The 23,766-nt window shown below is 43.6% G+C and overlaps 4 protein-coding genes across 9 annotated transcripts in view; 2 read left to right on the plus strand and 2 right to left on the minus strand.

Annotated features, from left to right (window-relative positions):
* Window positions 1-75: 75 nt before the first annotated feature.
* Window positions 76-3,002, minus strand: LOC131665600 (major antigen-like). Of its 3 annotated transcripts, none has more exons than XM_058937623.1 (7): window positions 2,623-2,884; window positions 2,283-2,549; window positions 1,552-2,158; window positions 1,115-1,468; window positions 793-1,053; window positions 668-727; window positions 76-608 (listed from the first exon to the last, which is right to left on the minus strand). In XM_058937623.1, the coding sequence occupies exons 3-7, from the start codon at window positions 2,134-2,136 to the stop codon at window positions 378-380; spliced, it is 1,491 nt and encodes a 496-aa protein (XP_058793606.1). In that variant the 5' UTR covers window positions 2,137-2,158; window positions 2,283-2,549; window positions 2,623-2,884; the 3' UTR covers window positions 76-377. The 3 variants fall into 3 exon arrangements, with proteins under 3 accessions (XP_058793606.1, XP_058793598.1, XP_058793616.1); XM_058937615.1 differs by having other exon boundaries at window positions 2,283-2,356; window positions 2,453-2,884; XM_058937633.1 differs by lacking the exons at window positions 2,283-2,549; window positions 2,623-2,884 and adding an exon at window positions 2,891-3,002.
* On the plus strand, window positions 2,951-4,317 carry LOC131665649 (PRKR-interacting protein 1 homolog). The gene is made up of 3 exons (XM_058937695.1): window positions 2,951-3,370; window positions 3,447-3,626; window positions 3,704-4,317. The coding sequence occupies exons 1-3, from the start codon at window positions 3,263-3,265 to the stop codon at window positions 4,193-4,195; spliced, it is 780 nt and encodes a 259-aa protein (XP_058793678.1). The 5' UTR covers window positions 2,951-3,262; the 3' UTR covers window positions 4,196-4,317.
* LOC131665575 (HEAT repeat-containing protein 6) lies at window positions 4,205-8,445 on the minus strand. 3 transcript variants are annotated; one of them, XM_058937562.1, is made up of 13 exons: window positions 8,336-8,445; window positions 8,072-8,253; window positions 7,742-7,990; window positions 7,430-7,666; window positions 6,536-7,355; window positions 6,180-6,472; window positions 5,786-6,121; window positions 5,467-5,714; window positions 5,178-5,397; window positions 5,038-5,115; window positions 4,754-4,960; window positions 4,573-4,689; window positions 4,205-4,494 (listed from the first exon to the last, which is right to left on the minus strand). In XM_058937562.1, exons 2-13 carry the CDS (start codon window positions 8,243-8,245, stop codon window positions 4,327-4,329), a joined length of 3,147 nt encoding a protein of 1,048 aa, XP_058793545.1. In that variant the 5' UTR covers window positions 8,246-8,253; window positions 8,336-8,445; the 3' UTR covers window positions 4,205-4,326. The 3 variants fall into 3 exon arrangements, with proteins under 3 accessions (XP_058793545.1, XP_058793535.1, XP_058793555.1); XM_058937552.1 differs by having other exon boundaries at window positions 8,072-8,275; window positions 8,336-8,350; XM_058937572.1 differs by having other exon boundaries at window positions 8,072-8,248; window positions 8,336-8,346.
* Window positions 8,446-11,539: 3,094 nt separating this feature from the next.
* LOC131666460 (G protein-coupled receptor kinase 1) overlaps window positions 11,540-23,766 on the plus strand; it is a 29,287-nt gene continuing 17,060 nt past the window's right edge. Inside the window, exons 1-2 of one of the 2 annotated variants that reach the window (XM_058939140.1) lie at window positions 11,540-11,907; window positions 11,999-12,194. In XM_058939140.1, the coding sequence (XP_058795123.1) occupies window positions 12,082-12,194 (113 nt within the window). In that variant the 5' untranslated portion in view covers window positions 11,540-11,907; window positions 11,999-12,081. Of the gene's footprint in view, window positions 12,195-23,766 lie in introns of both variants that reach the window. The other variant, XM_058939131.1, reaches the window with a different exon arrangement.

Below are 23,766 nucleotides of genomic sequence, written 5' to 3' on the forward strand. Positions count from 1 at the left end.
TAACTACAGTATGCATATATTGCACCTTGAGTAGAATGTAAAGTACTACGGCACAACACGGTTATAAAAAAGAATTTTTATAACTGTTGTGTAAAAAATATTCTATATATTATGCATCTGACGATCACGTGACTTCTACAACAGGGAACTACGTTTTACTACTTTACAAGTTTGTAATCACGAGCATATTATCACAATTTTTTTAATACAATCACCTTTATCTTAATTAAACGAAAAATCATTATACGATTAAATTATAATTTTATGTTTCTTCTGAAGAACATAAACTCGATGCATTTTCCTACGATTGTGGCAAAAAATGTTTAACAATTTAGCAAAGGGGATATTTGGCAATTTCGAATTATTCATAATATGAGTTACGCAATTGAGCGACCGTCGTTCAACTTTGCATGAAGTTTGTCAAGCTCATGTTGTATCGGCTGCCAGAAATCTTTACTTCTCGAAAGCACGTCGTTGATGGTGTTGAGTAGTTCTGAATTCAACGGAGATGGTGACGGGATGTTGATAGGTGGAAGGCTCAAAGTACTGTTGCTGTCGGCGTAACCTTCGTCAAAGCTTTCTTCTAATATCTTTAAGCACTTTTCGTCCTAGGGCAATTTTTATTTGAGTTGACGGTTTAAAACAAAATTCTACTGTGACAACTTACTTTACTATTTTCAAGAACTTCTTTCGTGTGCTCCTTCATAAGAAAGCCAACTTTATTTTTCTAAAATAATTATTCTCATTGCAATTACACCAAATAAATATTAGTCAAAAGTATGCTCAAATTACCTTAGCAAGAATCCTGTGTCGATTTTGTTCCTGACATAGCTGCTTATGAAGATCGTTATTTTTTCGTCTCTCCTGTCGGAGTCTTCGGAATAATGAAGCATTTGCCGAGTATGACAATGACTTGAGTCGTTTATTTTTCTCGCAAACATCTTGCATGTCATTCAGCTTCTCTTCCAGCACGGAATTTCGATTTTTCAACAATTTATGTTGAGCTAACATTTTAGTAAGCTGCGAACGTAACTGCTCTATTGCATCTTCTACCTTTTAATAGTATTGAAAAGATTAAAAAAATTTTGAACGAAATAAACACAATTTGACTTACTTGATCGCGTTCCTGTTTAGCCGCTAGTAATTTCATCTGAGCAGTTTCATGTTCAGCTCTGAGTTTTTGCACCTCAATATTGGCTTCTCTGTGTCTGTCAGCAAGTTCAGCTCTTTCCTGTTGACACCTCGTTAGACTTTCCTCCATGGCAGACTGCAGAAGCCTTTGTTTGCTAAGGCTACTCTCGACTGAAGCTCTTTCCACCTCGGCAGTCATCAAACGTTGCTCGAGTGTACGAAGTTCAGCTCGAGCGTCTTGTAGTTCTTCTTCGACGGTCTCCAATCGGTGTGATACGTCCTCATAAAGACTTATTGACACTGTTTGTTGCTGTGGTGTGGGCAATGAATTGATGCTCTGTTCGGAAAATTATGTTGAATTAAAAAAAATATTCATTTTCATTATTTACTGGATAGATTGTATTAATTAAAATGTATTACCTTACAGCTATTTTCTTTCAATTTTAAGTGCTCAATCTTATCTTCCAGAGCAATCTTATCTCTTCTATGATTATGCACAGTAGTCAAATAGTCATCATTCAACTGTTTCCATTTAGCTGTAATATTAACTAACGTTTGATGTTTTTGCCTTAGCATACTTTGATAAGTATCTATTTCAACTTGCAATGATCTCTTGTTAGCTTGCACCTCATGCATCTGTTCTTGATACCATTTTGTTGAATTCTCAACTGTAACCAACTGACACTGAATATCTTTAATTTGGTACTGTAATTTTTGTCTTTCCTGCACAGAGTTTTGAACTTCTACATATAATTCCGCTATCTTATTCTTTAATCCTTGATTGGCAGCATTTTTAACATTCAGTTCTAATCTAGAATTTTCTAAGTCTATTCTCAAACGCTCATTATCTAATTCTAATGCAGCAAGTCGCTTTGACAACTCTGAGTTTGACACATCTGGCGTAGACAAATGATTGAGTCTGAATTCATCTGTTATTATTTGTAGTGAATCTGCAGATGTTACAGAGTCTAGTTCACATCTCGAGGAATCTGAACCAGCACTCATTTTGATTATTGTAGACGTTTATCTAAAAAATGATTTCATTAGAATTTATTAATGAAACAACCAAAGAAAACAGTCTATTCATATTTGTAACTCAAAAAGTTGTAATTTAAGAATTAATATGTCAAGATACATCCAAAGTACTGTACCTTTACACTATAAAAATAGAAGACTAGCTTTGAAATAAAACTGAATTACAGTTTCCCACTATGAGATGATGTCACTATACGTAAATTTTGGTTAAAAAAAGAAATGCAATTAAAAAAGAATCGTTCATCTTTCTATTACTGAATGTCAAGCTCATTTTAAAAATAACCACCTGCTGCGAATCATCTCTATTTTGGTACACTGTTTAACCATAATTCCGTAGATTCCCAGAATTCTGGTGAAACTTCGCTAATTTAATCTGATGGCTACTAAACGATGCAAGATCCATTAGATAATTGAACACGGTACATGGCATCTCAGAAACAAATTACACGAACGTACGTATGCAATATACGCATACGGAGATAATACGACGAAAATAGACGCGAAGTTGTGCAGAAATTCATTCAAGAGACGTAAGCTTCGGTTCATTTGCCGACGATATCGATGTTGTTTTTTGCTACAAACGGTATATTTAAAATATAACAAGGCCATTGATATTTCAAATTATATCAATTTGCCAAAACAGTTTTCACGTTTTTATTTCAATTACATTGTATAGATCTATTCAATTAACTCATTTACTATGGAATGAACGCGGCGAACAAACCTTATATGAAGCGGGAACCAGTAGATAACCTGAAGGCAGTCAAGTAGTCTGGTAGTAATCCCGAAGCAAGCTATTCGATTTGGTGCAGTATTGTTGACAGTGAACAGAGCTATTCAATTCGGCCCAGCAATGGGCTGGGACAAATAGTGAATGATATTTATATCGCTGCTGAATTTGATAACCATTGAGTGCTCTTGAAAAAGTTGTAAACATCATTCTGAACAATATTATTCTTTTATTGTATTGGATTTATTTCCAAGAAATAAATCTGTTTGATTGGTTTTTAGTTTCTAACCTGAAACTGAAAATTTTAATGAAATTATTATAACGTAATTTCTTACTGCCCAATAATTATAATAAAATTACTTCATAATGGCTGGAAGTAGTTCAGATGATGAAAAGGAAGTAGAAAGACCTTTGGTTGCTAAAACGGCTGTAGACTTACAAAGGTTGAAACTTCAAAAATTAATGAAAAATCCAGTAAGCACTGACAAACAAATTTTATTACCTATCTTTATGAAGAAATAAGAGTAATCTCTATATATTTTATTTGAAGGAGAAACCAGTGGTGATTCCAGAACGTCCAAAACCTAAAAACAATCCTTCGGTACCTGAATTTGTGCGTAATGTTATGGGTAGTAGTGCCGGAGCAGGAAGTGGAGAGTTTCATGTCTATAGACATTTGAGAAGAAAAGAATATGCAAGACAAAAATGTATTCAAGAAAAAAGTCAAAAGGTAAATTAATGTTTGTCAAGGAAAATATGAAATATTTTTTAGGTACCCCTATACGTGATTATTATATTTTCCCATAGGAACTGCTTGATGAAGAATATCACAAAAAATTGGAAGAAAATAAAAAGCTAGCTGATGAATTAACAGCTAAGAAACGTACTAAAAGATTAAAGAGAAAACAAAAGCTGAAGCAAAAAAAGTTCAAGCCATCAAATAAGAAAAAGGCTAATCAAGCAGAAAGCAGTGAAAAAAGTGATTCTGAAAATGAAAGCTCTGATGAAGAAAAATGTGAGTTTCAAACTGTAAGAAAAAGTTTAATAAAGGAGCCTAGTGAACAGAATGAAGTTGAAAGTGAAATTAGTAATACAAATAATAAAGCTGTTTCTGAATCTAATAATCAATCCAATAACATTATCATAATAGATCATGAAAAAAAAACAAATAGTGAAGGCAATAATTATATCAAATTAGACAAAGCAGAGGTTAATAATGATAGTGGTCAAAATACAGGAAATGACTCTAATAGTAGTGAAAAAGACAATGTAGAAAGTAAACACCAAAATGACAATTAAGATAAAGAAGTTAAAAAATTCGACATTTACAGATTGTAAATTATGTATTTTTTTATATAAATTAAGTTAATGAACAATTATGTACATTTAAAAAATGTTTTATATACAATTTACGTAAACGTATTATCAGTTTAAAATGGTACTGTATTAATATCGTCATATTTTTCTTCTTTTTTAAACAGCTCTAACAGTTGTGTTGCAAATTGTTTCTCACTTGATTTCGTAGATTGTTGAACAAACGAGGCAAATTTAGTTTTTGCTTTGATTAATTCTCCAGCTTTTTCTGGTAATATATGCTCCTAAAGAGATACATAAAACATTATTACCTTATTGGTTTTGTTACTTAAATTATATAAAAAAAGTAGTTTCATATTTACTTGAAAGTGCTTGATATGATGAGAAATATCTTCAAAATGATCTTTTATTTCGATCCAGAGTGGCTCCAACTCCGAAATGTCAGTATGCACTGCTAAATGACAGAGTGTCAAGCAAAGCTAAAATGAACAATAATCAATTTATTATGCACAGATTATTAAAAAATAATTGTTATTTACAAACCTGTTGAACAAGAGCATCTCTATGGGAGTATTCAATGTAGCTTGGAACATGTTGAGAATTTTCAAGCGCAAGCATAACGCTTTTCCATAGCGTGACAATGTACCTGTCGAAAGAATTGCAAACTGAAAGAGCCCAAGCTGAGTTCGTGCGTACTTTGAAATTTCGATTATTGCATATTAGATCGCATAATGCTGGAAATACTTGATCCTAATAAAATAAGAAAAACAAGTTGGTATTAGTAAGCCCGTGAAATTATTTTTGTGATTTGAAAATTGCTCACGTACTTTCCATGACGATGACAGTACTTTATCAGGATCACGACTTAGAATGATACCAAGAGCGTGACATGCATTCCATCTGACCTGAAAATTACAAGAATTAAGTATTATTTCTATTACGAAAAACTTGATTGAAAGTTTTATACCTTCATATCATTTCCAGTAGTAGCGGAATCGATAAGCGCAGATAGACCTACTGAAGTATCAGGCAAAAAAGATTTATCTGAACATAAATATAAAACATTGCCTATAGCTCTGACCGCATTACATTTCACTTTTTCGTGATCTTGTGCAGCTTTAACAGTTGCTTTGTACAGTTTCGGTAACACAATTTCTAAAGGAATGGGTTCTACCTCTAACTTATTCCTAAAAGCATTGTTATAATTAAATAAAAGGTGTATGTCATTTTTATACAGTAAAATTTTAAGTACTCACTCTCGGTTGACAAGACAATCGCATAAACTAGCCAAAGCCCAAATGGCTTTGACTCTCACTCCAAGATTACTGTCTTCTGCGCCAGTACAAGTAATGTCGACCATATCCATGAGGAAACCAGTATCTTCCTCTAACGTTGGTAAATTGACCAGCAATCCCAAGGCACGTAAAGCAGCAGCTCTGACAGCACATTCTTCGTCTTTTGTCGCTCCGAATAAAATCGTGATTATGAGAATACTTTTGTTTCTCTGCAATAATGAAAATAAACATTAATATTTTTATTCAGACTGCAACGGCATATTAATGATGCAATGCTTACTGGAAGACGAGCAATCATTTCGTCACCGATATTTCCTAAACAATCACAAGCTACGTCTCGTAAAAGAAACTGAGGATGTTGTACCAACGAAATAACTGGATCAAACGCAATGTTCCAAAATTTGGAAATGTCTTCCGATTTCGAATCGGCTAATCGGCTGGCCATAATTTCCAACACTCTACAAGCGTGAAATGCTACCTGAGGTTCATCTTGTTTAGTAATGTTGACGAGTGTTCCGGTAATTGTTTCCAGATGAGAAAAGATTAGGCTACTTATATTGAATGTTAGTGTTCCCAGTAATTTCAGTGATTGGAATCTTACTGGTTCGTTTACTGACTATATAAGAGATCGTTAATTAATATTAGAAAATATTATTTTAGTTTCTTGGGCTTACCTCGTCTGCAGCATATTTGAGGCAGACTTTTACTAAAGCACTGATTTGAGTCTGTTCACCGTCGTCGTTTGTATCAAAATTAATTTGACTAATATTTTCATCGTAATCGCCAGGAACGACTTCTTCTGTGTCTGTATCATTGGCAGTATTGAAACCAGAATTGGCCAATTCTATGTCAATTTCGTTATCGAAGTTTGACGATTTCGTGAGAATATTGAAAATTTCGGGAGTTGTTGGATCTGACAGAGTTAAGGTTTCAAACACAGATAGTGCCCCAACTCTAACTGAAGGATCTGAAATGAATTCATTCATAAGAAATGTAATTCTTGATTAACAAATAATTTAATTATTGCTACCTTTATGAAATAGATGTATTCTGCAATTTCTAACTAACTTTGTAGCTAAACCTGGTTTTAATCTTGAATATGGTGTTACTTGAGCAAGCGAATTAGCACACTTTATTGCTTGCGTGAGCACTACGACATTTCTTTCAGTAGACATTACTAAAGAGAGCGTATAATGTAATTCTTCTATCACAGAGCTGAGCATACCAAAAACGGTAACAAAAGACATTTTCTCAACGTCTTCAGCGTGGCTTAAAAACATTTTAGCACCTAGCAATAAATCATTTAATGAGCTGAGTGTAATTTGACGATTTTTTCCTAATGGCTCTTTCAATATGCACCTGGTCAAAACTCTGGCATCAGTTTTTGATCCACTTGCAACAATTTGCGTCCAAAATCCAAAAATTGCACGATTTGGCGCCTGCAAAATTAATGTGTTTAACAATCGTGCTGCTTGCGAACGAACTACTGACTCTGAATTAGCTCCATAGTTATTTTCAGTATCTGATGTATCAGAATCACTGGAGCACTTTATTCCTAATTTTGTCTCTGGGGGTGAAGTAGTTTTGGTTTCAACTTTTTTGGAAGGTGCTTTTTTGTTTCTAATCTTGTGATATCTGTAGTATTTATTCTTTGGCATACGCTGAATCATTTCAGGCAGATTCATAGTGGCTGGACGTAATATTTGAGGAGTAATCATGGCATATCCATCAATACCATGAAATATATAAGCTTGAACTACTCCTAACAGTTCACCAATAATATCTGCATCATCAATTAAAGATTTTTCTGGTAATACAGTACGTAATATTCTTAAACATTTATTAGTTATCTGAAAAAATTAAATAATTAAAATATTCAAACACCTTATTAATTTCATGTATTTGTAATAAATTAGATACATACATTATTAAAATATAATTTATCTACATCTTCATAATGTAATTTACTCAATATCTGTAAGGCAATTGTTTTGAATTTTGCTGATAACTCTGGTGCAATAGATTTTTCACTTTTTTCCATATTAATTATAATAGCTTTTAAACAACTGACTGCTAAAATTTCTTCTTGATCCCATTTCAGATTTTTGGGATAAATATATTTAAGTAAAACTGAATTATCTCTAAGTAATTTTCTGAGATCCTGTGATACAAATTTGTAATTATGTCATGAAAATCATATGAAAAATACATTGATTTAATTAAAAGATAAATATACCTGAGCAATACTATCAAATGGTCCAGTAATGAAGAAAATTTGTAAGGCACAAAGTAAGTTTATTGCTGCTTCTGGCTCTGAAAACTCTAAGCATTCAAGAAGCCATCGTTTACAAGCAGTGAATGTTCGATCTTTTAGAACCACTCCTCGCTTTAACAAATTTGTTAAAAATTGTGAATATCCTTTGACTAGAGAGGTTTCACTTGGTTGTATGATAGAACACAATTGGTTTATCAACAGCATTATAGCCTGAAATCCACATTCCAAAATGGTTAAATAGATTCTTTGAATGACTCATCATAGTCTACAAATTATAATAAAAGAACTTACATTATTATCACGAATTAAAATCTTTCTATAATCTATTTCATTTATGTTTTTAAAATATCCATCCAATAATTTTCTATCACATATTCTTGATTGTGTTACAGTTATCAATTTCTCTGATAAGAGAGAAAATCTCAAAGAATCGTCAGTATTAGGATAATTCGGTACACAGTCCATGATCTATTCTGATGAAATAATATTTAGAAACTAATTTAAAGGTAAGGCAAACTTGAAAATTTCGACTTAATCTCAATAACCAGACCGTACCTTTGTTTGTTGTTGCCTAAACTTTTATGCACATAACCTATACTAAAACATAAGATCATAACGCAACGTCAGATTCTGAAATTGCCGTTTATGGTTCCACGATTCCGGCCCGAATGCTGTAAAAGGAGGTGAAATGCAAGTCTCTAATAAATGAGATCCAATCAAAATAATAGTTTCTTTTTCTTTTAACCAGATTTACGCAATTAAACAAAATAAAAAGAAAAATTAAGATGCACAATTCAGCAAATTATTCAGCTACTTACAAAAATTTTATTTAAAACTTATTTTTACAGTATTAACAATAACACTGTTGAGTGTTGTTAAATTATTAAAATCACATGTAAATATCATTTTCAACTTTGCATAACAGTATAATAGTATTTAAGTTAAGTGTTTGAATTTTTATTCTTTTCTTCCAAATCCCTTTGCAGTTCTCTTGTCAATTCTGCTTGTTGCTGGAGAATATAGGTATTTTCAAACTTTCGTCTTCTTGACCTTTCTATGTCTTTGACTACTCCCAAATGCAATTGATATCTTTAAAAAGCAATCAAGAATCGAAATTAAAAATGAATTCGGTGATAATATGGTAGTTAACATTTCTCTAATTTTATGTGTATTATTGTAATGATGACTAAACAAAATAAAAAGAAAATTTAATGAAGTTCAGTATCTTTGAGTAACGAAATAGTTACCAAAAACACACAAATCTTATTATAAAAAAGTATAACCTGCTTTGATTGCTTTACTTACCGATCAAATTCCTGTTTGTAATGAACATATAAAATAATACTAGCACTAATAGCACAACTAGTTGCGAGTGTTAACTTAGATGCAAGGGACATGGTAATATTATTTATGTTATTCAATATCTCTCAGTCAAACAAAATAAAAAGGCATTTTGCAACCCATGTGTGATCTTGTCGTCTGCTATACGTAAGGTAGTTTTAGTAGATGGCGCGGTGGCTCTCTGGATTTAATTGTTAGCCGATATGCCAATACGCAAGCGCGTAATGTTTGCTATTATATATGTTGTGACTATTGTGAGGGAGATTTGGAGAAGAGCCCTTCTCGAGAAGCATTCGGACTACTTAAACATAATTACTTAATCGTTTCTATAGAAAGAGTAACAGGAACCATGTAAAGGCTCCAGATTGCCAACTTGAATACTAAAGCTGCTGCTGTAGTTAAAGTAAGGTGGAATTCGAACCATTAGAGGCACGGTATATATTTTTTGTTAAAAAGCCATTGGTACTCGCCCGGAATCGAACCCCAGACTACCGCATTAGCGGACCGAAGTTCTACGATCTATATCTATATCTATCCACTAATTTAAGCAACCGCGGCTCTTAGGCACTTCGTGTGACTTTTTGCGCTTGCGCTCCAAGTTTGCGCGCTAATATTTAAAATCAAAACGTAAAGTTCTGTAGTTTATATGATTTCATTTTTAGATACATCTTGAAATATATTTTTTAAATATCGCTGTATATCTGAAAATATTTGACTTTATCGGATATTATTCAGAATATCAGATCTGCTCTTTAAAAAAAAAAAAAGAAATGAGAATGTGAAACTAATCGAACATAGATAATTTTCTCCTGTAAAACGATCTTCAATTACCGTTAAGTAATTTTTCTACTATTTTCATTGACATTTCAACAATGCACCCAAGCATCAAAATTTAAATAATTGGTATGCTTAAGATTTCATTCGTTCGCCCCTTAAAAATAATATGACTTCTCGATTTCATTGAAGCCTGCAACACACTAATGAGTAATGCAAAGCCTTTACGGTTTGTTCGGTCGGCACTCGAATGTCGGGTGGATGACTTGTTAGTCAGCAAGTGTGCCAGGGCATCGTGCAGGGTGGCTTCGCGAATAAAGAAGAAACTCGTAAAAAATTGAGCAGCGAATGCTCTTAGCGCTATTTACGACTTCACCGTCAAAGTGCGCTCGTCTCTCTTTTTCACAGAATTTTCTTGAACCAACATGTGCATCCATTTGTCAGGTTTTGATATTGCGGATATGCGTGCGTTAATGCGCAGAATGGACGCCGTCGAGCAAATTTACAAATCGCTTCCGTTAGTAAAAACGTAGAATTATACGTTGGCGTGATTTGCAATTTTGCCGCGCGCAAATTTTAGTCGTACTAATTCGAAGAGGTTGTAGCAACGAAAAATAAAAGTTTTTTATTAAAGACCGCTGTGCGTGTACGTATATAGATAGTTCATAGAGCATCTGTAGCAACAAAAGAAGAAAAAAAGACAAAAAAAATATTCGTGTTAAAACTAATTTTAGAAAGATGAAAAATTCTGGTCGAAAATATCATTAACATTGCGCGTTAAGAAGCTCATTCGTAAAATCAATTTACTTGCGTTGAATTGTCAATGACACTAGTTGCCAACGACAAGTGGTATAAGGAAATGTGTACAGTTAGCCGAATACAAAAGGCTCGCGCGAGAGAGTTATGCGCACATTCAAGTGATTATTTATGCCGTATGGCATCACATTTATTGACAATGGTTAATGTTTTATGAATTTTTGGAGTTCGATTTAAAAATTCGGAATCGAGTTCATTGTGTTAATAATAATCGTTAACACAAATTAGATTACGTGGATTTTTTGTTGTTGAGATGTTGTTAGTGCAACAAGTGTTCAAGTGTTCCGACGACGAATGTCAAAGCACGTCTAGAACTAGAAATGCGAAGGAAAAATTGTTTGCAAAAGCGAAAATTACCAACGGTCGCAAAACTTGCTGCCTGCGATCGCATAATATATATAGATATAAATGATCCTTTACAGTACATTGTGATACTAGTGCGAGGACGTAATTTCAGCAGCCTCGTGTGGATGTTTACGCCCGAGCGAAGCGAGGGTGAAGAGGACCCACGCGAGGCTGACATCAATTTCTCGCACACGAATCTAACTTATTATTTTTCAATGCAACGTGTATGGGATGAGATTTTAAACAGCTCGATTCCTCGAGTATCCACAAAGTCCCCGTGCACGGAGCGTGAAAAAAATCATTTAGGGCTTTTGCGCTGCTAGCCATATATAGTGGCGCCGCTCGGGGTAAAATATCTCCACCTTGCGGGCTCGCGACGCCTCCCCCTCTACCTGCCTCCACCTCCACCACCTTCTTCGGCCACTAGTACATGCGTGCGACTGCTGCCGCGGCGGCGGCGGCCGATCAGTCGTCTCGCGGCAGCCGAGCGTCGAACCTTTTCATGTCATTGTTGTCATCGTGCGTCGAATTTACAAACAAACGAGCCAGAAAGCAAAATAATCAACAATAAAAAAATAGCAAAAAGCGATAAACGAGCGAAAAAAGAAGCAAACGAATCTTCTCCCGTTGACTTTACGCGATAATTGACATGTGGACGAGTGTCGACGTACACACTCGAGAATAGTTTACGATAATATAGTAATAATCGCGAGCGAGAGTGGTGTGTCACAAATACAAGAGGAAAAAGAAATAAAAAAAAGAGCGTGTGATGCATTGCCTCGAAAGGAGGCGTCTGCTGCTGGCGCCGCTGACGACAAAGCGGCTGCTGCTCGGCTGTTAGTTATTACAAAGTGCGTGGTTTTGCCACTGTCCTGGCATATACGTATCTTATACATATATATGTATATCTCTATATAAGTGTCAAGTGTGGTTTGGTATTAGTGTGGCGAGGAAACAATAACAAAGCGCGCTTGTATAGTACACCAACACCAACAAAGAGAGAGAGAGAAACAGAGAGATAAAAAATGGCGGACCTCGAGGCAGTGCTCGCGGATGTGAGTTACCTCATGGCCATGGAAAAAAGCAAATGTACGCCGGCAGCGCGAGCTAGCAAGAAAATCATACTTCCAGATCCAAGGTAAATAACGTGTGTGTGTTTGTGTGTGTGTGTGTGTGTGTCTGTCTGTATACATATAACATGCTACTCTCCCGTCGTTCAATGCCCGCCCTCCCCTCCTCTTTCCGCCCCCTCCTTATATTTCGCGCGCACACATGCACACATCAACGGGCGGCCATCTTCTGACTTATACGCTATATACAACACACCAGAGAGCCGACGACGACGACCTGCTTCCACCATCCAACCACCTCCCACTACAATATTATATAGTAGCCTACTTTTTCGCGCGCGCTTTTGCGGGGTGTTCTTTCTATTGCCTAGTGACTTAGTTTCTCTCTTTCTCTTTCACATTTTTTGCTTCGTGAAAGCTCTCTCTCTCTCTACTGACAAGGAGCTTTTTTCGAGCATGTTTTCTTGTTTCATTTTTAGAGGGTTGGGTTTAGCGAAGTGACAATTTTCGGATTTTCAACAGAATAGAGTTAGAGTTTTGGTCTTTTAATCATTGTGAAAGCTCGGATGGTGCACTTACAATGAGAATTACGATCACGGAGGAAGAATTTTATCGATACGTGGCTAGGAATCTCGATAATGATATTAGAAGGGAGATCGCGAGAATAGGGATTTCCGAGTGTTTTATCAGGTTTCATTTCGCGCAGTGCTGGACGTCACTCGCAACGAGAATGCTCGGCAAATTCGCGAGGCGTAGAAAGACGCCGTTGCTCTTCGGTTTTCAGCAATGAAAAGAGCATAATCGAACTCGGTGTAACGAAGAGGGGCAATTTGGCGCATCGGTTTTGTAAATCGCACGTCGACTACGAGCGTCGTATTCCCCCTGAAGACGGGGGGGGGAGCTAGAGAGACGTGCATGTACGGGGAACAGGGTTCGCAGGTGTTTCGCGTACTCGAAGGACCGCAAGAGAAACAAAGGAAAGCCACGTCGCGACGCCGACGTTGAGAAATGGTTTTCGATAGAGCGGTGCCGAAATCACGAGGTCGCGCGCGGCTTATTCCTCCGTCCCCGGTGACTCGTGGCTCCGTTGCGGCGGGATGCTGCCCGCTGAGAAGAGAAAGAGCTCGCGTGTTTACAAACATCGTCCGCGCTCTCCGTCGGAGCTTCCCACGTGGGCGCCATAACGCTCGCGCCGCTCGATTCGCTCCGGGGAGAAAATGAATTTTCGTCCTCGGGAGAGCGCTTACCTACGCCACTCGCGCGCGGACTCGTGGCTCTCGTCGCCTCGGCCGTGCGCGCGCGACGAAGGAACGAGTGCTCCCACGGAGCGCCGATAAATATTCGCCAGAGCGCACGTCGGCTTTCACACGGACAAAAGAGCACTCGCCGACGTTAGCCACGAACGTTATTTGTGCAACGTCACCTGTTGAACATTGTCGTTAGCTCACTTCGAGAACGTTCAATGATAACTGCGCGATGGCGTTCCGCGCGTTTCTGCAATCGCGTTGGACCGCTTCGTGGGAAGCCCGCATTAGCGGTCTAAAATCCAGCCTCGTCAAATGTAACACCGCGAATCCCCGATAATCGTCGCGTTCAATTTTAAAAAACCGCCACTCCGCTTGATTGAAAATCACGATTGACAGCGGCGATAAGCCAGCGGGGGCATGGTAATTTTAGGAACGCGCGACCGAAGTGTGCTCGCGTAAATCACACGGGGGGAGATCGCTCACTCGATCCGTGTGAGAGGGACAGCGCGGCGGTATGCATCCGAAAAGCCGCAGGTCCGACCGGCTCTCCCGATTAATTACTCATCGACGCGTGATGGTTTTTCGCCCCCCGCCCCCGATGGTCGCTTCATCGATCCCTGTTCTCGAAGCTACAAAATTCGCGAAGCTTACGCAACGGCAAAGCCAAGCACAGCAGCGGAACTCCCCGCTGCCTCCGGGACCAATCGGCCGGGCCGACAGAGAGCTCTCTGCCGCTCTTCCTCCGGTGAAAGATAAAAGCAACGCTCCCGCGCGATTCGTCGCGGCCAATCTCGGAAGCTCGCCGACGACGAGACGCGCGATCCTCGCGGCCCGCGGAGGAGGACGTCTTCGTGGGCAAACCCCCCGTCCGAGAGAGGAACGAGCTCGCGCCTGGCGTGTGTACGCGGAAGGGAGCAGCGCGGCGATCGATATCGTAACGCAACGCGCGCGCGCCCCCTGCTCTCGCGCTTGCTTTTGCTCTCACCCTCGTCGGCGACTCTCCGGCAGACGATTTCGCGCCGCCGGCCCGATCGGCGCCGACCTCGCCTGTCGAGCCCTCGAAGCGCTCAAAGCGACGCCTTGCCCAAGCGGCGAGATCAGAGCGCGCAATCGTGAAAACGCGACGCGGGAGAGGCAGTGGAAAATTACGCCGCGGGCTTTAATCCAGCGTCCGAGTGTCCAGTCGCGAGAAGAGGAAGGCGCTTCTGTCCCTTGCGCGCCAGCTCGCGTCTACTACTTTTCGAGCCCGAGCTCCCGAGAGTGGCTTTCGGGACGATCGACATTTTTGTTCGCACCTCTCGCCGAGGAAAAGAAAGAAAAGAAGAGAGTCGCGAGCGCCGATGAATCATTCTAATCGCATTGGCACGCCGCTTAATTGCGCAAACTCGGCGCACGCTTGTTGGCAATCTCCAGCTGCAAGGAAAACAATCTCCTCGAGGGGGGGAATTCTTGAACGACTCTCGCGGAGCTCGAAGAAGAGGCTTTCTTTGAATACCAGCTGCGTTAACGAGGACCGTAAGGTCGACACTCGCAAATTGGCGAGGACTGTACGATGGACGCGAGGCGAAACGCCGTCGCTTGCGTATAGGGCCGCTCTCGGGACTGTGCCTCTGCGTGGCAGCGGCGGTAGCGGCGGCCTCCTCGATCGATCAGCTCGAGCGGTCGCCCGCCCCCGCGTCGCCGCCGTCATCGATCGCGAAGCGTCGCCGCCCTTCGCGTCCGGCGGCGCGTCGCCCTGGCCGAAAACGCGTCCGCGCACGGCGCCCAGCCCCGCGACAGCTCGCCCGGCGGCATCCAGGGCTCACTGGATTCGCTCGCCGACTGCCTTTCCGTCGCGGTCCAGATCGAACGCGGCGGCGAGAGGTGAGTCCAAAAGCCACGGCACGCCGCGCAGTCGAGCGCGGAGCCTTATCCTGCCGACGCGGGTGTGGACGACGGAGCGCCGTCGCCGGACGAGACCCGAGCAGACGCGCTGATCGCAGCTACGGACGAACGAGTCGCTCGCTCGCTCGCGAACGTGTCGGCGATTTCTTGTATCGCTGTGCATAATCCGCGCTACGAATGCGTCAGTTCGATGAAAGACGCGAGTCTCACGAGGCAAGAATGAAGGATGAGTTCGTAGAAAATGATAACCGATGGTATTGGCGCTCGCGAGCGGCCGAAGGAGATTCATCGAGAGAGAAACAATATGTTTGCAGCGCGCGATGACAGCAGTACAACGTCACGCCGACGAGGAGAGAATCGGGAAACGAGTCACCCACGTCGATGCAATTATTATCCACGACGTTGTGCGTCGGCGACTCGGTGGAATCGAATCGTCGAGCGAGATAAATCGACGGCGCGCCGTGGCGAAGGCACAAGCCGTCCGCGTACAATTCAAATTCGCCGCGGCGAGGAAAAAATTAGTTCGGTGTAGAGAGTTGCTCGGGTGAGCTGTCGTTTATCAGCCGTTCGCCCCATCAATTTCTCAAGGACGGGATGCTCGGGAATTTATATTGGCTCGGCCGATCGCCGGCTGAATAAGGCATCGACTGTTCCGAGCGCGGAGCGAAGTGGCGAAACTTCCGTCGGCGCGACCTAGCATCGCGGAAAGCATTTGACTCTCGGCATATTAGAGCGCCATGCGTTCCTTCCGCGCCCAGTATGGCCGGGCGTCCGATGTTTCGTCGACAACGGATATTCCGCATGGGTGCCGCGTCGACGTGACTTCGGGCGTGCGTTCGGGCCACGCGGCGCATCGTTAAAACGCCGAGGTCAAAGTCTCGCCGGCGGAGCTGGTTTGCCTTCGTTGATTGCACGTCGACTCCGTCAGTTTTCGTTTCCCGCGGTCGCATGCAGAAACGCAAACACGCGCCAATTCCCATGCACCTTCCCTGCATCAATTCGCGGCCCGTCGCCGTCCCGTCGGCTCGCATTGTTACGATCGTCGTGTCCTCGTAACGCGTAAGTACGAGAAACTCGTGTCTTCGTCTTCATCGATCATTCCTGACAAACTACGTACGCGTTGAGGGGGACGGGATGGAGGAGCACATTTTTTCGTCGACATTGCCTCTGAATTAATAGACAGCATTATTCCGGAAGATAACGACCAACGTCCAATGAACGCGTCTGGGATGATGACAACTTTTGCGCGCATTCGCTTATCGAGGGAGCGAAATCGAGCGAAAGCACAAGAAAACCGTGAAATTCCAATATTTCTTCAATAATACCTCGCAACCGGAAGCCCGCGCACGCACCACATATGGAATCGTAATTTATGTATAGCAATAACACGACCGGCCGGAGAGAGAGGGGGAGGGGGGTCGTATAATTTTCCTAACGTGCGCTGTCGTCGCGAGCGATGACTCGGCGACAACGGGACTCTAAATAAAAATAAAAAAAAGGTCCGGCCGAGCGCAGAGCGTTCTTGAAAAAATCGATTTGCAGCCTCGCTCCCTCTCGCTTGGCGTTTCCCTTGGAGGGAAGAGGCCACAGGTGTGTGCGTGCGTGTGCGCGAGGCAAAGAATAGATCGGCACCTCGTTTCCTCCTGCCCCGAATCAATATTTACGGCGCGCGGGGACGGGACCTTCGCGCGGCAGTCCCGAGACCGGCTCGGCCCGCGGAGTTTTTTATCAAGCGGCACTTTTCGCATCGGAAACGCGGCTTGCTCGCGGGTGTCCGCTTCGCGGCCAGGGCATTGCGCGAGCTGGTAGCCGCGCTCGCATTGCGTCAGCCGTACGGATCGGCGACGTGCGAATCTCGACGATTAGCGAGGGCGAAGAATGGAAAAATTAAAAATGACAACAACAAGAGAAAAGGTAACAAGCACAAAGAATAGTCACGCGCGAGCGCGACCGATAACAATCAACGCGAGCGCGCCTGTGTAGGTGTAGCCGAAACTAATCGGCGAAGGTCAAGAGAGCGGAATCGCGTGCGTCACTGCACGCGAGAAGCCGCGAGGGGAAGGACGCGACGGCGCGCCGCTCTCCGCCGCGATCGCGTGTGCAGCCTTGCGCCTCTCGCCTCTCTCTCTCTCTCTCGCTCCCTTCGGCTTGATCGACCACTCGGCCGTCGTCGTCCTCGCCTCCCTCGCCGCGTCGCCGACGGTGATTTCGTCGGACCCGCGTCCGGAGCGCTGACGCGGACGCCGCCGGCGGAAAGTGACATCGCGATGACGAGTCATTCCGGTTAGTCTCGTTGCGTCTTCTCTCCCTCTCCTCTAGCGAGAACGTCACGCGCGACCGTTCGCCGCTTACCAAGTCCATCCGTGTCGCGCGTCGTTCGCCGCCGCCGTCACCGCCGTCGCGGCGCCCGTCCTTCTGGAAAATTCGATTTTCGGCGACGCGCCGAAGCCAATCGACGAACGCGGATCGCGCGAGAGGCCTGGCGCCGCTCCGGCGTCCACGGAGTCCGCGGCGAGACGTCGCGATCGGCGATGACGAGTGCCGCGCGCATACGCGCGTTATTAAGACGGCCGCAGCTCGACAATGTATAATACATTTATCGGCGTCGAAGGCCGAGTCGAGAGCCACGCCGCACGTCTGCCGTGCTTTTAATTCAATTTGCGCAATTTGCGCCTGGCGACGCCGGACAAAGCCGCGACGGCATCGTTTTCGGGACGAAGCCCGGAACACCTCGCCGCGTCATCCGCGCGGTGCTGATGCAGTGCCACCTTCGAACGGCGAAGAGTCACTCGAAGCAAAGTCGTTGGCCCCGAAGTAGTACCAAGAGTTACTACGTTGCGGACTTCCGCGGTCACGCTTCGTCGACTCCTTTCCACGCGGCCGTCGACAGTATCGCCAAGCTCGAACGAGATATACAGGGAGAACGGCCAGTTCGCCAAAGGACCCGAGCTTTCGCGTGAAAAGGGTGCAGGCGCGACGCGCGTCCGATCGCGTCGAGGGTGCTGGAGCGTCCGTTGTCATCCGACGGCACCCCGTTCGTCACGGACGCAATCACGGCGACGCCTCGCAATCGCACGAGTCGCCTTGAAGCTCGGTTACGAGCTATTGTTTGCACGGCCGTACGATGATTGGCGCGTCATCGATGATATCGCCCGACGTGCGCGCCTCAGCACTCCTCGCCGCTCGAAGTAACCTCGAGGGAATTCGCGACCGAGACATCCCCGGCTTTACCAAATATTGTCGTGGCAGCCAATTCTTTTCAATTGCGAGAGAACGGCATGGCAGCCTTTGAAACTCGGAATTACTTTTGAAACGAAAACAACGTTTTGAAGTAATGGTTACTCGCTTCTAAAGTCTTTTTAGTTCTAATGCAGTGCGAGCTATTTTTAATTTGTCTTCTTCAAACGTTGAAAGTTCAATTACGTTGAAAGATAAATTGGCAATCATTTCGAACAGAATCGTCCTCGAATAAAAATCATTCCACGTCTGAGCGTCCAAAACCGAAATCCTCAACTTTCCTTTGCGTCACACGAACAGTTCCTATCCAAAAAGAAATAAAAACAAAAGACGCATCCTTCCACGAGAATAAATTGCACCATACATCGACAACCTGTCGGAAAGAAAAAATGAAATGAAAAAAACCAGCGGCAGCAAAGCGCGAGATGGCTGGCGGGTATAGCCCGTCTATTTATGAAGCCGGCCAAAAACGTCGGGCGCTTCGAAAATAAAACGGCGGAACTCGTCTCGCGCCAAGCCGCGGCGCTCTCTCGAATATTTCCTCGCTAAAAAGTCGCGCGCGAAAGCCCATTCGCGGAGGCGCGTCGCCGGAGCGTCTCGCCTTGATCTCGAAATACGCGGCGTCCTCCCCCCGGGCCGCGCCTCGGCGAAACGCGCGCGACGCCGCGTAATGACAGCTGATAACCGCGCGATCGGTGTGCGCCGCGCGTTTCCATTTCATCGGGCGCGTCGAAAAGAAAAGCAATAATAATAATAAGGTGCGCGGAGGGTGCAGTTGCGTCGGATGGAATACGTGGAACAATAACGCCGTGGCGGAGTTAAAAAGTAGCGATGCCTAGTAATGATCTATTAATAAGCGACGTGCCTCTTCTCTCTCTCTCTCTCTCTCTCTCTCTCTCTCTCTCTCTCTCTCTCTCTCTCTTTTCCGTCGAGTATCGATGCCACACGTGCGCGCGGATAAATGAGAGCGTTTCGAATTCGGTGAAGGCCGCGCGAAGCAGATAATGCGATTGAAAAGGCGAGGAACAATCGGAGAGTAAAAAAGAAAAACAAGCTCGCGCCTTCGTTGTCGCGGGGTTGGGGGAAGGGAATTGTGCTCCAACGCTCGTCGCTGAGAAAGAAAATAGAGCGGATATTCACGCGAGAGGCCGCGGCTATGAATATTCGTCCCTTTCTCGGGGTAAGAGGGAGGCCGTCGTCTCTCGGCCTTTCGAGAGCAGCTGGACCGGCGAGCCGCGCTGATCCGCGACAGCGAGTGCGTAATCAGAGAGCAGATCGCAGGCGCGCGAGGGCCGAGAACTCTTTCGCGTCGGGGCAATTGGTCGGGATGGAACCGTGGTGGCGCCACGGCCATGTTTCGGCGATCTTCGACCGAGAGAGTCGCCGACCCGAACTTCCCACTTGGCTAAACTTATTCCTGGCGCGCGGCGGCTGGAGAGAAGATGCGAACGCTCGCCACTTGCTTGATTAACGGGAAAACTCGACGAGCGGCGGGCTACTTTTGCGAGCGCAGCAGGCGCGACGCGCGAGGTTCGAGTTTCGATACTTCGGCGTGGGAGCCTTATTTGCCTGGAGTGCACCTTCGTAATTTGATGTACGGGGCGCGTCGTCGATGTCGCCGTTCACGGAAACTTCCGCAAAAAACATTACAGAGTCCCGTTCTTCCTCGTTTAACGAATTTCAGCTCGCCCGAATATTCGCTCTCGCGCAGATTAGATCTCGGCGCGCGCGGTGTTTGCAGGAAAAATTCGCGCGCGAGAGAGCTCACTCCGAAAGGTACGACTCGAGTTCGGTTGTTTGAGTGGCTATAAGAGCGATGTTTGCTCTGTTGGCGAAGATAGCTTTATCGCTCGCTCGCGTTTCGAAAATTCGTTTCAAAGCACGACACAATAGCAAATTCAGTTGTTCCGACGGTCGCTGAGTGGCGAAGATAACTTTATCGCTCGATTGCGCTTTCAATCGTTTCTTTCTCTTTCTTTTTTTTTTATCGAACAACCGGATTAAACGTTACGAAAATACGTAGAGGGTCGAGTTGTCCATTCTCGAACGATGGAACGCACAGTCGCAAGAAAAAAAAAGATCATCGATTTCGTCGATCGATACTCTTATCAGCGCGCCGTTGATAGCGACGTCCGAAAAATACATACGCGGCGATGGAGTCAACGAGTTCGTGGTATAAACGCGAGCTGCGCATCAGCGGAAAACGTCCTCGCAAAAATATGCAACAGGTATAACGCACGCATCAATCGACAACTCACGTTCGATTAGCCATCCCCCTCCCCGCCCCTCGCCGAAAAATAACAATGATTACTGATTGTCTTTTCTTTCACGGCGGGTCGTATTTTTCTCTTGAGAGTGCGCAAAAAATAGACGGAAAGAAAAAAACTCTTCGGTAATCTCTTGCTGTCAAGACGAAGGTCGCATGTGTGCACTTCAAGAAAAAAAAAAGGAAAAATTCCGAGTGTCTGTAAAGACATCGAGAGTCGAACACTGACATTCCTGCTTACGGCACGAACCCTACGCGTAAAAAAAAATTTGAGCATGTTTCCAAGCCTCTGAGAACTGCGACCTCACTCTCTACCTCTCTCTCTTTCTCTCTCTCTCTCTCTGGCTACGAAAACCTATGCTACTCGCGCGCATCTGGGGGATCTTCGTCTAGACAAGCGAGAGAGACGTAAAATTTATCTGTATCCTGTTTTCGTTTTTCTTCGAATGCTCCGGCCGTTTGGCGTACGAAAACTTAACGTACAAGCCAATGCGAAAATTTACAGAATTCATAATTTAGTAAACAATAAATAACGAGCCGCAACGGTATCTCTCGAAAAGCTCTCTTGCGTATTGCGATCGAACGCTTAGTTACCATAGAAAACCAATTGGAAAACGAAAGCTTATGAGTTTCGAAAACCTATTACGCGAATAATTAATAATAAAAATTATAAGTCTGTTCTGAATTGCACCTAACATAACAATGTTATGTTAGGTGCAATCATAATTAAATTTGAGTCTTCATAGCTTCTCGTCAGTTTGAACTATAGATAAGCTGATTATCTTAAGGACGTTGCCCTGTTTCATGAAATGAAAACAGAATTTGATAAAAACCGAGAATATGAAAGTTGAGAGTGTTATGAACTTGCAGTAATTTATTCGACTTTTATTATAATACAAAATACTCAGAAATTTGATGGGAAAGATTCGATAACATTAAGAAACACTATGATAATGTAGGAAGCTTACATATAGAAAAAAAAACAAGTTTGATAGCCGAATATATATATATAGTGAAGCAAACAAAAGGGGTAGATTTACGACCGGTCACTGCAGGTAGACTGCTCCTTATTCTTTATTGTTCGCTGGCGTATCCTTTCTGTGAGTCTTTCTCCCTTTTCACACTCAACTCATCGCCAATCATAGGTCTGCTAATTGGTTCGTAGTGCTTAATGAGAGGAGCCCTTTCGTATAGCAAGAGTCGACATTCACAAGTGTATCTTTACGCGGAATAGATGCACATATATAGTATACATATAATAAAAATAAATTGCTGCTTGAATTATTGTAATTTGTAATGAATAAACAAATTAAGTAGTTTTAAGCAACAATTAACAACAATAGCGTTCCCGCGAATGCGGACATGGCGAGATGTCCCTGGTGAAAGGTGTCAATCAATAAGAGCGCACCCTCGCAGAAAATCCAGTGCTTTTCACCAATCTAAACGTTTGGCTGACCACTGAACCAATGAAAAGTCCAAGGGACATTCTGGGACTTCGGATATGTAGGCTGCCCTCCGAGTTTTAAAGTAGGCCTCGCGCAACCCAGCACGGCGCTCTCTGACCAGGTCAGCACTCCGCAGTCTGTTATTGGGTAGTCAAGCAGTTAAATCCGAGTCCAAGTGTTGTAGTCTGTCGTTTGGATGTGAACGGTTATCCATGTCGGTAACCAGGCTACTACTATACAGGTTGGACCAGCGATTTCAATCGTGGATCGGAATTGAATGTCGAGTGTATGACACTGCCCCTCCTTCGTTCCAACAATGTAATCCCAGCCGGTTTCGACGAGAAATCGCAGTCCTGGCGGATAAAAAACTCCGAGATTGCGTCAGCCTCGGAGGCACCTGAAGCCGCGACGCAGCCACGACGTCTCGGTAGTATGGGAATCGGTAAAAATAAAGCTTCGGACAAGATAAAGATGATGAGCAAACAACATCAAGACTTACTCGTACAAACAAATGGCAATTGTATAAGTTCTGTTCCCTGTGTGCGCTCTGGCAATGAATTATACAATTGTTTGTACGAAGCTTGCCGTTTTCGGTAAATGTGTGCGAAAGCATCACATCTTATCGGGACAATCCCCTCGTGATTTCTTGGTATTTGCTCTGTACGTTCCAGTGTCTTTTTTCCGCGCCAGTGTTATTTTCTTTTTCTAAAATTAAACGGTTACATCAGCGCACGTGTTCGAACGCGAGGTACATATCCGTGCAATCTCGAGACCATAAAAGAAGGGGAGCGAGACGATCGCCGCACTCGTAACTCTCGCGGCCCAGCTGAGAGGGCGAAGCGAACCGCTCTCGAGATATTAGATGATCTCGCGACTGCAATTCCAAAGTCTTTGGGAAAGCGAAAATGGATTGGAGAGCGCGCGCGATCGAGTCGTAGATTCGGAGCTTGTCTTCTCGCCGTGGATCGTCGCTCGCAGGAAATGCCGATCCGATTGGCGTCGACGATACGCTCGTCCGAGCGAGACGAGTTGCAAGGCGCTCACTGGATGCAATTAAAATTCGATTGGACACACAGCGCGCCGTTCTGCGAAACGACCGATAAAAATTTCATGAGCCGAGCTTTCGCACTCTCTCTCTCTCTCTCTCTCTCTCTCTCTCTCTCTCTCTCTCTCTCTCTCTGTCTCTCTTCTCGCCTCTGGCCGCTCACCAATTATTCATAACCCTTCGTTAAACGATTGCTCGGATGCGGAATCTCAGTGTACACGCGCTCGGAGTCGGATCCACTCGTCCGACGGTTCGCTTCGCTAAAACTGTCCGTCGGCGAAAGTCCTAACCAGACTTTAATCACACTTATTCGGGTCCCTTCCCCTTCGTCTGCCATACCTCAGCTCGTGGCCACGCCGTCATCTCGGCAAGTTGAATTGGCCAAAGAAGCGTGCTCGTATCGAGTTTGCCGGGAACGCCAAATTCGAGAACTCGCAGTAGCGACGTTTCGGGGACCGAGAGAAAGGAAGCGCAGACGGGTCGCAGCAGCTCCGAGCGCATGGCGAAACAGCGAGG

Source organism: Phymastichus coffea, unplaced genomic scaffold (genome assembly GCF_024137745.1).
Source record: "Phymastichus coffea isolate CEN01 unplaced genomic scaffold, Cenicafe_Pcof_1.1 PCOF00003, whole genome shotgun sequence".
Taxonomy (NCBI): domain Eukaryota; kingdom Metazoa; phylum Arthropoda; class Insecta; order Hymenoptera; family Eulophidae; genus Phymastichus; species Phymastichus coffea.

Coding starts and splice junctions, on each gene's coding strand:
- LOC131665600 (XM_058937633.1), bottom strand. CDS start 2,136: ATGAGTGCTGGTTCAGATTCCTCGAGATGTGAACTAGACTCTGTAACA. Junction 1,054..1,114: donor CTAAACAGGAACGCGATCAA/GTAAGTCAAATT, acceptor TACTATTAAAAG/GTAGAAGATGCAATAGAGCA. Junction 728..792: donor GACACAGGATTCTTGCTAAG/GTAATTTGAGCA, acceptor TAATTATTTTAG/AAAAATAAAGTTGGCTTTCT.
- LOC131665575 (XM_058937562.1), bottom strand. CDS start 8,245: ATGGACTGTGTACCGAATTATCCTAATACTGACGATTCTTTGAGATTT. Junction 6,122..6,179: donor TCAAATATGCTGCAGACGAG/GTAAGCCCAAGA, acceptor TCTCTTATATAG/TCAGTAAACGAACCAGTAAG. Junction 5,116..5,177: donor CTACTGGAAATGATATGAAG/GTATAAAACTTT, acceptor TGTAATTTTCAG/GTCAGATGGAATGCATGTCA.
- LOC131665649 (XM_058937695.1), top strand. CDS start 3,263: ATGGCTGGAAGTAGTTCAGATGATGAAAAGGAAGTAGAAAGACCTTTG. Junction 3,371..3,446: donor AAAAATTAATGAAAAATCCA/GTAAGCACTGAC, acceptor TTTTATTTGAAG/GAGAAACCAGTGGTGATTCC. Junction 3,627..3,703: donor TTCAAGAAAAAAGTCAAAAG/GTAAATTAATGT, acceptor ATTTTCCCATAG/GAACTGCTTGATGAAGAATA.